This window comes from Hyperoodon ampullatus, assembly GCF_949752795.1.
Source record: "Hyperoodon ampullatus genome assembly, chromosome: 18".
Classification (NCBI taxonomy): domain Eukaryota; kingdom Metazoa; phylum Chordata; class Mammalia; order Artiodactyla; family Ziphiidae; genus Hyperoodon; species Hyperoodon ampullatus.
The window spans coordinates 18,302,575-18,314,521 of NC_136931.1; the positions used below are offsets into that span (position 1 = coordinate 18,302,575).

General features: G+C 38.5%; 1 protein-coding gene across 1 annotated transcript in view; it reads right to left on the reverse strand.

The window, feature by feature from the left end:
- Window positions 1-11,947, reverse strand: part of TANGO6 (transport and golgi organization 6 homolog) — a 168,422-nt gene that overhangs the window by 140,016 nt on the left and 16,459 nt on the right. The window contains exons 3-7 of the mRNA XM_079723876.1: window positions 11,784-11,900; window positions 9,988-10,129; window positions 7,410-7,546; window positions 4,749-4,911; window positions 1,039-1,121 (exon numbers count right to left, since the gene is read on the reverse strand). Coding sequence (XP_079580002.1) covers window positions 1,039-1,121; window positions 4,749-4,911; window positions 7,410-7,546; window positions 9,988-10,129; window positions 11,784-11,900 — 642 coding nt within the window. The remainder of the gene's footprint in view (window positions 1-1,038; window positions 1,122-4,748; window positions 4,912-7,409; window positions 7,547-9,987; window positions 10,130-11,783; window positions 11,901-11,947) is intronic.

Below are 11,947 nucleotides of genomic sequence, written 5' to 3' on the forward strand. Positions count from 1 at the left end.
AATATATTCCCAAAGTAGCTGTACCTTTTTACATGAAATATAATTCTGAAAGCTGTTTACTCTTGTAAATGTTTTTAATAGTAAAATATTATTATAAATGTATTGAGGGACTTCCCTGGTGGTGCAGTGGTTAAGAATCCACCTGCCAATGCAGGGGACACGAGTTCGAGCCCTGGTCCGGGAAGATCCTACATGCCACAGAGCAACTAAGCCCATGTGCCACAACTACTGAGCCTGCGCTCTAGAGCCCGCGAGCCACAACCACTGAGCCCTCATGCCACGACTACTGAAACCCATGCACCTAGAGCCCATGCTCCTCAACAAGAGAAGCCACCGCAATGAGAAGCCCACACACTGCAATGAAGAGTAGCCCCCACTCACCGCAACTAGAGAAAGCCCGCACGCAGCAACAAAGACCCAACGCAGCCAAAAATAAATAAATAAATAAATTTAAAAAAATAAATGTATTGAAATAAACTTTAAAGAAGAATATTTACCCCAGTGCCATCTGGGCTTAACACAATGGATTTCATTTTTGTCTAAAAATATGTATTTCATATATACTTATAAGATTGCAATCATAGAGAACATATAATTTATATAAATTTTTTTTCATTTTCAGTATATATTTAGGAAGTCATTTCTATGACTCATTCATTCCAACTTCTTTATGATGATGATTCTATCAAAAAATTATAAAGTAGATTCAATATTATACACTAAATTTTAGGAAGCCTACAGTATTGCAAATTCCTTTGTCAATTCCTTCAAAGACACACTTTCATCAGTGGCATGTGTCACTCAGAGAATCTGAACTGTTTAAGATTCAGAGCAAATGATGAAATTAACAGTTTCAAAATGTATCAGTTTTTTCACTAACAACTTACAGTTTCCAGTTTTCAAGGTAAAAAGATTCTGATGGTTTGGAATTTAAGATTAGTCATTCCAATTCTTGAAGTACCAGTTTAAAAGGCAAAATTATTTTAAAAGACTAAGTACAAATATTAACTAAAAACACTAGTGACTCAAATTACCAACCTTATATACATCCTCAATACATCTACTGAGTTCTTCTTCTGTCACCAAAATGGTCCCTGGCACCATGTCACACTCTGAAACCTCTAAGGAACAAAAAACAAAATTACCCACACTCAGCACCTCATTGAATAGAAGAAGCTGGGCCTAAGGAAAAAAGTTTTACTAGAAAGTTCAGGAAGTAACAGCTAAAATTAGAAAATCAACATAGTTACAATACAGCACCATTCAAATACAATATTTCACAGAATGTTTCACTGATTATAAACATGCATTGTTATTTTATGTATCACTAAGAAAGAAAAAAACACTGCCAAGTAACCTATGAAACATTATCACTTGGGATTTTAATTTTAAATGAATGAATGAAAAGTTGGAGATTAAATTAAGTGAAAATGGCAGAATTAATTGTTGTGTCTGGGTGACAGGTACACAGGTGTTCATTATACTATTCTCTGTACATGTGTTTGAAAATCTCCCTTTAAAAAGTTTTAAGGGGGCTTCCCTGGTGGCGCAGTGGTTGAGAGTCCGCCTGCCGATGCAGGGGATACGGGTTCGTGCCCCGGTCTGGGAAGATCCCACATGCCGCGGAGCAGCTGGGCCCGTGAGCCATGGCCGCTGAGCCTGCGCATCCGGAGCCTGTGCTCTGCAACGGGAGTGGCCACAACAGTGAGAGGCCCGCATATTGCAAAAAAAAAAAAAAAAAAAAGTTTTAAGGGACTTCCCCGGCGGTCCAGTGGTTAAGACTCCGCGCTTCCACTGCAGGGGGTACAGGTTCAATCCCTGGTCAGGGAACCAAGATCCCACACACCGCTTGGTGTGGCCAAAGAAAAAAAAGTTTTAAAACAGAGCTTTTTAAAAAAAGTATTAAGAGAACTCTCCTAGATTTATTTTATACAGTATTGTTATATGTCATTTTTTTTTTCCTTTGGCCACTCCATGCAGCATGCAGGATCTTAGTTCCCCGACCAGGGGTCGACCCTGTGTCCCATGTAGTGGAATTACGAAGCCCTAACCACTGGACTGCCAGGGAATTCCCTATCATTCTTGATATAAGCTAAATAATTGGAATAAACAGGATAACGAATTAAAACTGCACATTAAGTGTCCAACTCTTCTGAAACATTTCAACACCATTACTGGTATCTGTGTTTTGCCATATATTATCGTCCTCTGTGCCACAGAGTACAGTGATGTGATATCCTTAAGAGTCCTCCACTTTACTATTGTCTTCATGATTTTCTTCTAAGTCACTGACATCCATTCTACAAATTTTAACGCTCATTGGCAGGCATGGACAATGCCACAATTGCTACCTGGCCAACAATGATTGTGAGATGCATCTAGATATTAGAGTTGCTAAAATGTGAAAAAGATTTCGAAAATAAAAATTTTTTTAATGTGAAAAAAAGTGATCTTGGAATCGATAAAATATGATAATTCATCATAATTGCCACATAGTCCTAAAAATGTGATGCAATATGAAAAACAAAATAAGAAAGCTTATACTTTAGAGATTGTTTTTCCAGTGGCAATGATGGGGTATATATATAAGATCAGTCATATTCTTACCCAATCCTTTTTGTTGTCAATAGATTGTATATGCAAAACATGTAGCTGGTGTTACAGATGTAACCTAACACATGAGAATGCAGGGTAAATAGGTGTCCAATAAATATTCTTTGAATGAATGAACAAGGCCCAGGACAAAAATAATTCACTCACAACTGGACTGAATCTAGGCGTCCCTAGCACAGTGCTCCAGACCAGGGGTCAAACTTGAACACACACTTGAATTACCAAAAGGGCCTGTTAAAACAGTGTTGGGTCCCACATCAGAGTTTCTAATTCAGTAGGTCTGTGGTGGAGCCCAAGAAGTTGTATTTCTAATAAATTCCCAGGTGATGCTGATGCTGCTAGTCCTGGGACCACACTTTGAGAACAACACTCCAGACTAAAGGAAACACCTAGTCAGTCATAGACAAGAAGATAAATAGATTAGTATTGAGGTATAGTCTTAACACATGAAATTAGATATAAATGCTAGGCCTTAATGACAAGGGCCAACAGAAATAATACTTCATTTTTTGAATCATTTTTTGAAGAAATACTAATTCTAGACTAGATTTCTATTAAATGTATAAAGGAATTTAAATTATTTATTCAAATACGTTTGTCATGTCTGAATAATCACTAATTTCACTCCACCAAAGCTCAATCTGGTGCTTACTATGCACGAGAATTAGATTTTCTCCATTCTCACCCACCTGAACGTTTACCCTCTACACACACTCAGAAAAGTTTACACTATAAATGACTTTTATACAAAGTCTACACAGAACTAAATTGGGCTTAACCACAACATCAATTTTTCTCTTTATTTTTAACCTCAGATGGAAAGTTTTTTTTTACTCACTAAGAATGCTGAAATGATACTCTGTATCCCAGCACTAATCTCAAAAAATCATGAACACACACTGCAGGAAGTGCTGAAAATGTCAATCTTTTAACACATTAAAACTGGCCAAATCTGGGAAAATTTAAGCTTCAAAATGAATGATAGGAATGTTCAGTCACCCACTGAATAAAAAAAGAATCTATGAATCTAATTATTTTTTAAAAAGAGATGAGGCAAGGAGAAAAGAAAAGCTCTTCCTTACAGAAAAATACCAACTAACAAATTAGAAACAATAAAAAAAAATAGAAAGTCACCATTTTACGAGCAAAAATCATCAGTGGATACTAAACCACAGTATGAAGGACTGTTGGGAAACAGGATATTCACACTGTCTCATACATCTATCATCCCACAGATTTTTATTAATTACAAAGGGAGGAAGGGGGCTTCCCTGGTGGCGCAGTGGTTGAGAGTCCGCCTGCCGATGCAGGGAACATGGGTTCGTGCTCCGGTCCGGGAAGATCCCACATGCCGTGGAGCGGCTGGGCCCGTGAGCCATGGCTGCTGAGCCTGCGCATCCGGAGCCTGTGCTCCGCAGCAGGAGAGGCCACAGCAGTGAGAGGCCCGCGTACCGCAAAAAAAAAAAAGGGAGGAAGGTATTTTTACAGTGGAGAAATCTGGTTGCTACCACTTTAATCAAATAGTCAAATTTAACATCACTAATAATGGAATAAACTGATAACATGTGCCCCTAATCTGATGGACTAAAAAAAAAAAAAAACCATCATATGTAGTACTCCTGCCAAAATGTTAACCTGGATCTAATCAAGAGGAAACAATGAGACAAATACAAATTGAAGAACATTCTATAACCTGGGCTTCAAAAGTGTCAGAGTGAAAGACTATTAGGGATCTATTCTACATTACAGAAAACTAAAAAGACATAACAAGTAAATGCAATGTAATTTTTAAAAAACAGCTATAAAGGAAATTCTTGAGACAAGTAAGAGATTTGAATAGTCTGTATATTCGATGTCTGCAACTGACTCTCAAATGCTTCAGAAAAAAAATACGTATGTGTGTAGGAAGAGAGAAAGAGAAAGTGAACGTGTCAAAATGTTAACTATGTGAAGTATATAAGGGTAGGACACTGCATTCTTAGAACTTTTATGAAGTGGATATTTCAAAATAAAAAATTCGGGGAAAAAAAGTAAAATTAAAGACACTGAACTACCATAGACTTAAGTTATTTAAATCCAAAACACGGAAGAAGGTCCTTTAGAGGGACAGTGAACCACCAGACTTCCTCCTTTACCTGCTGTATTTAAACATCGATGAAGAGGAGCTAACACTGGCTGAAGTAAGTACTTTGCTGCCAGTTGTGGCTGTTCTCTTGACATAGTTATAAAGGTAGTGGTGGCAACTCTCTGAAATTGTAGTTCTGTCAATTTATCTTGAAAGTGAAATAAATCCAAAATCTAAAAGAAAAATTAAATGAAGTAAATACCAGGCTCTTTGCAAGAAGCATTACATTAACTAAGAAGACAACACATTAATTTCTTTATGGCAAAAAATAAATTTACTGCAGTAACACTGATCCAACAGAAGTTTTTTTTTAATTTAACAACCCAGTGTCAAAGGGTATGAGAACTGAAGGAGCTATGTTTTTATTAAACAATTTTATCAGATTTATAAAATACGTGCTCATTGTAGGAAATTTGGAGAATAAATTTTTAAGAAGAAAATTAAATCTTCCCAAATTAATGTAAACATTTTGGGTGTATTTTTTTCCAATATGTTTCCTGTATAATTCTTTTTTCTTTTCAATTAAGGCCATATTTAATATTCAGTTTTGTGTATTGCTGAAACCTTCTCATATTGTTATAAATTCCTCAAAAATATTATTTCCAGATATTCAGTTTTTCCCCAAAATTTTGCTATGATAAATAGCAATTATGGGGTCAAGGCGTATAAATATATTCAGAATCTGAAGAGCCTGTCAGGTCTGAGCAAAAGTCTACTTTATTCTCAAAAATAAACATAGATCTCTCATGCTTGAGTTTAAGCACCTAACTGAAAAGCACATTCTGTTCCTGGCTTCTTAAAACTGACTCTTGGGGCTTCCCTGGTGGCGCAGTAGTTGAGAGTCCGCCTGGCGATGCAGGGGACACGGGTTCGTACCCCCATCCGGGAAGATGCCACATGCCGGAAGATCCCACATGCCGCGGAGCGGCTGGGCCCGTGAGCCATGGCCACTGAGCCTGTGCGTCCGGAGCCTGTGCTCCGCAACGGGAGAGGCCACAACAGTGAGAGGCCTGCGCACCACAAAAAACAAAACAAAACAAAAAAACCAAAAAACTGACTCTTGTACTTTTTGTAGACAGGAGAATCTTCTGTTCAAAAACTGTATGTGACCTCTGACACTGCCAAAGAGAGACTAAGTAAGATTAAAACCTATGACTTGATTTTATCATTTCCTTAAGTGCCCAAACTATAGCTACTAGTTTTGGAAAATATTTGCTCATCATTGCAAACGATAACTTTATCCTGTAAGATAATTTATACTTAATATTTTCCAATTAAGATTTTGCATTGTGATATTTGTTCCCATGCATGCCTTCCCATGAGAATCCTGAAGACCAGCATAACAACTGAATGACTTTCTTCACACTGTACTCCAAAAGGCATATCTTACATCTAAATGCATGGGGAGTGCTGACTAAGAACACTCCTTCCACACTTTCACCTATCAGATTAACAAAGAAAAGTTTTGTAACACATTGCATAGGCAAAAGTGTGGGAAAACAGATACATAAATAATATCAATCAAAAATTTAAATACACATACCCTTTAAGCCAGTAATATCAATTCTAAGAATTTTCCCTGTGATAATACTTGCACATAGACAAGATTTATAGATATTAACTGGAACATGGTTTGTAACAGCAAAAGAATGGAAACAACTTAAATGTCCATTAATAGGAAGCTAGGTAGGGCTTCCCTGGTGGCGCAGTGGTTAAGAAGCCACCTGCCAATGCAGGGCTCGTGGGTTCGAGCCCTGGTGTGGGAAGATCCCACATGCCGCGGAGCAACTAAGCCCGTGTGCCACAACTACTGAGCCTGCGCTCTAGAGCCCGCGAGCCACAATTACTGAGCCCACGTGCCACAACTACTGAAGCCTGTGCACCTAGAGCCCATGCTCCACAACAAGAGAAGCCACCAAAATGACAAGCCCACACACTGCAATGAAGAGTAGCCCCTGCTTGCTGCAACTAGAGAAAGCCCGTGCACAGCAACAAAGACCCAATGCAGCCAAAAATAAATATATTTATTTATTTATTAAAAAAAAATAGGAAGCTAGTTAAATAAATTATGGTACATAATATGATGAAATACCTATGTACCCAAGAAAAAGAATGATGAAATGATCTCTAAGGTACACTGTTAAGTGAAAAAAGCAAAACTGAAAAACAGTGTGTGGAGCATGTTATCATTTGGATAAATATTAGAATATATACACACATATACACACATATAGTTGTATACACACGATACACAGACTACCTCTGCAAAATAAATAAGAAATTGGTACAGAGATGGGAGGGAGACTTACTTTTCCATTTACTCTTTTGTGCTTTTAAAATTGTGTACCATGTTAATTTACCTTGTTTATTAAATACCTATTTTTTTAAAAACTAATAAAAAACACAGAAAAGATAATGAATATGATGAAACTGTAGTTTCATATTCCAGCTCTGAGAGCAAGCTAGTCAGTTATTAATGGTGAGGCGTTCTTAAACCTAACAGGTCAGTCTCTCCCACAGGTTTTTAATCAGTTATTAAGAAAGCCCCTCACTGAATAATAAACTTAAACATTATATTGTTTTTAACTCAATATGAGACGAACATTAAAAGTCCTCTTTTTATAAATAAGCAGATAATACTCAAACAGTCAAAAGAAACAAAATGATTTACCTGGGGGCAGATATCTCTATAATAATCCTCTGTTGAAAGAGACTGCTGGGGACAAGAGGCCAAAATCTTTGCAATCAGGTCACACTTCTTCCAATCGGCAGCTGTGGCCTCAGCATCACTCCCACCAGCCGCCCCAGCTGTCAGCAATGGATAGAGATGTCAAAAACTCATCGCAGTTAACCACAGAAGGTCCTTAAAATTTAGAGTAAAAACTATTTTTTCCCTACTGAAAGTTGTTAATTTCCTCTGTGAGATAAGCTATCCCTCCATACTTTCCTTTTGATGTTTGTTTCTGGGAGGTTCAGAGAAAAAAGCAGCACTTAACCACGGTAATATTATTCATACGACTTGAACACTAGCTTCTTCTTAGTATTTATTACTTTTTAAATGATTAATATTATTATTATTCTGTCTCTTTCTATACATCATGTATTTCAAACTGTCTTTTTTTTTTTGACTGTGTTGGGTCTTCGTTACTGCACACGGGCTTTCTCTAGTTGCGGCGAGCGGGGACTACTCTTTGTTGCGGTGCGTGGGCTTCTCACTGTGGTGGCTTCTCCTGTTGCAGGGCATAGGCTCTAGGCATGCAGGCTTCTGTGGTTGTGGCACGTGAGCTCAGTAGTTGTGGCTCGCTTGCGGGCTCTAGAGCGCAGGCTCAGTAGCTGTCACGCACAGGCTTAGCTGCTTTGCGGTGTGGGGGATCTTCCTGGACCAGGGCTTGAACCCATGACCCCTGCATTGGCAGGTGGATTCTTAACCACTGCGCCACCAGGGAAGCCCTCAAACTGTCTTAAACCAAAACTGTGGAGTAACAGGTCCCAGATTTACCTTACCATCTTAGATGATTAGAAAATGGGACAAAATACATAAACAATGGTTTTCAGACACTGGACAACAAGCAGCCCAAGACACTGAACCCTAAGAGAATGGAAGCAAACAAAGTGAGTCCCATGAATACCCTAGCCTATTACCTAGAGAGAGTTTTGAGGCTACACCACAGCTAAGGAGAGCCCAAACGAAGCCTGCCACCTTGTTGAATTAAAGAAACACAGTTCAGAGTTCAGGGAGACCAACACAGTTAGAATTTTCAGGGCAAAACACCAGAGAAGTGAAAGCTACACAAAGAGGGAGCTCCAGAGATCTGCAGGGGAATCCTCTCTCAAGTCTTTCATGGAATATGATCTGTGTACGTGTGTGAGAAAAAAACCCAAGGCAAGAACCACAGAAAGGAGTAGGGGGAACAATCCCCACAGTTCACACAGGGCTTGGAATAATTAATGTTCCCACTAGTGAGCATGGAAAAGCCTCCTAATACACAGAATATCAGAAAGGTATTACCTTAGTAGTGGTGCCAAATTACCTTGGGTTAAAGGCTGCTCTAGACCCACAGTAACAAGGCTTAAAAGCCAGGATTGAAGGGCTCAAACTGATTCCAAGAAAATTAACTGCATCCCAGAACAAAGCCCAACAAAGGAATACAACAAAATCTAGCACCCAATGAGGTAAAATTAAAACATCCAATATACATTAAAAAATTACCGGGCTTCCCTGGTGGCGCAGTGGTTGAGAGTCCGCCTGCCAATGCAGGGGACATGAGTTCGTGCCCCGGTCCGGGAAGATCCCCCATGCCGCAGAGCGGCTGGGCCCATGAGCCATGGCCGCTGAGCCTGCGTATCCGGAGCCTGTACTCCACAACGGGAGAGGCCACAACAGTGAGAGGCCCACGTACCGCAAAAAAAAAAAAAAAAAAGATATGACTATATTAAGGGGATGGGAAGTATGCTTGGGTGAATGATGGTAGGGTTGTGAAAGAGAACAAAATCCTTTTTCACTCATGGTGAGTTGATAGATGATGCCTAAAACTGAAAAATTAAGAATATGCTGTAACCGCATTATAGTTAGAAAAAGAGAGGTAAATACCACAAGAAACCTGCTACAAATAATCAAAGTGGTTGCTTCCGAGGATGGGAAATGGAGTGAAATGCTGCCAAGGACTGCTATTTTTCTCTAAAAGCCTTATAGACCTATCGACTCTTTAAACTATGTGCATGTATAATTTTGTTTAAAATTCAAAAAATATAAATTAAAAACTACCATACTTAACATGATAATAAACCTTCTTTCTATTAACGAGGACTAAGGGAATATAATTGTGGAAATGAATCTAAAATTTCATCTCAGTTTGCATCTCTTGGGTATCTCCAGCTTCAGGAGAACTGTTTCGTATTTTAAGTCCTGAGGTGAAGTACTCTTAGCACCCTGACTCTTTTCCACAGAGAATTTCACGTTTTCTATAGGGTTTTACTTAAACTTTTTGTGCAATGTTTTCCTCTGTTTGTGTAAGTTATTTGAAACTGTTGACAATATTAGTCAACAACATGAGCAGTGTATCACAACTATTTTTGGAAGAATGGCAAGAAAATGAGTTTCTTTGGAAAAGGAGCTCATTAAGGTTTAACCTCCTCACTCTCGACAAAGTCTAGTCTCCATCAGGTCTTACAGTCAAATGCTAAAGACCAATATTTTACTGTGACTCAAAGGAAAGTGGATACCAAAGTAACAAACATCTATTTCTTACCACCTGCTCCTTCCAAAATGCCCCGGACTACTGCCTGAACACCACTGGGTCTCATCAACCTTTCAGAGAGGAGCTGCCCACATAGACGCCGGAGCCAAGCTGGGGCCCGACACGTAACTTGTGTCTTCCCATCCGTGCAGGACTAAAAAAGGAAGGGAAAGGTATGAACTGAATGTCAGTGTAACAGATATGTAGAAATTAAAAATATACAAATATACTGAGTCATACTGATGATTAACCGTATGCTATACAGACTTCAAAAGAGCAAAATTTCTCCCTTAAAAAAAAAAGAGAGACTCCTTTACAAAACCTACTTCAGCATCACTTTTAAGAAAGTAAAAATATAGTGAAACTTCTTCAAGTGAAGTATCAAGTGAAATTTCAAACCCAGAAATAGACAAACATATCTGTGAATAAAATACAGATTTGGGTGACACAAGGTTAATGTAACCGATCTGAATGCAGTCCTTCCAATCAAATTTAGCTTCCAAACAAGAGTCCTATGAGCATGACTCACCACTAAGAGGACAGTTCACAACACTGAGAGGACACTAGTCCTTGCCTCCATGGTCTCAGCTGCTCTGATTCCTTTTGACATGGCAGTTTCAAGAAGAGTTAGATTTCTTCAAGAACTCCTTTTCGAGAGCTCTGTGGAGCCACCATGAACAAAAGAGACCTGGTGTCCCTTATTTTGGGCTAGAATGCAAACTACGGTGTGGTCATTCATTGTGTCTAACTATGTAAGCATAAAACTTAGTGAAAGAAAAACATTTAATCCCAACTAGCCTGTTCTCTCTCTTTTATTTAAAGAAGATCAATAATTACCATTTATTGAAGGGGTTATGATGTGCCATGCACTGCGGTGAGTACCTCCCCCACAGTCTCAAAAGGAACTTATAAGGAAGGGTCTGTTGTCATCCCCATCCCCATTCTGTGGGTAAGGAAACTGAGGGATGGAAAGGCTTACTAATTCAAACAACTGCACGCTGGGGTTGAATTCCAGTGTGCCTAACTCCAGAGCCTCTGTTTCTCGTCATGCTCTTATAATGTATTTGGTTTAATCTGGCAAACTGTGGACTCATTCAGAGAAGCAGAGTATGAGCCAGAGGAGCCCAATATGAGGCTATAGTAATATTCTAAGGACGAGATGAAAATGACTTCAACTAGGAGATATCTTTGTAGCCAGCTTCAGCTGGTCCTACAGCCAATTCCTTTGGCCCTTCATGCTTTACTCACCTAAACTCATAACTAAAATTTAGGTACTGAAAGAAAATAGATAAATCCAGCTACATCATCAAATTAAAGCATTTTGGATAAATAATTATTTTTAAGGAAAAAAGAAACTATCTTATGCCTAGCAGAATATATACTATTACGTTTTTCAAAAATGGATCTAAGAATAGTCCATTAATAGCTCTAATTTTAATTTCTTGACTTCAAATACTCCATTCAAAGAATAAGATGTCCAGACACTTCTGCCAGAAGAATGTATTGTCAAACAGCCAAATTTTAGTTTAAAAAAAAAAAAAAAGATCCAGTTTGAAAATGAATAAAATATATTTTTGTCATAAGCCTTAAAAAATGATCACAATATTCCTGGGAACAGTGTCCATCATTCCACTAAAAGAAAAATCCTTTCAAATTATCCCAAAGGTCAGTGTAATTTAGCTCTACAAATACCATTTAACAATCTAAAAGATGAAATAAGACTCAACTAGATTAATTTCCCAGGAGAAGACAGTACACCACACACTATCATTAAAGATTCACCCACAAGAGTCCCCAGGCATGCATACCTGGGGTGGTCCTCCCTGGAGGATAAGTAATTCTCGGACTGCTAATGGTTGATACACTTGATCCAAGATGTCTCTCAGAGCCTTCCTAGATAGGGCTCTTTCGTCTTCGGTTAACACCTAAAAGAAACACGTATTTGGCTTTTGTGGAATACAAACTAGGCAGG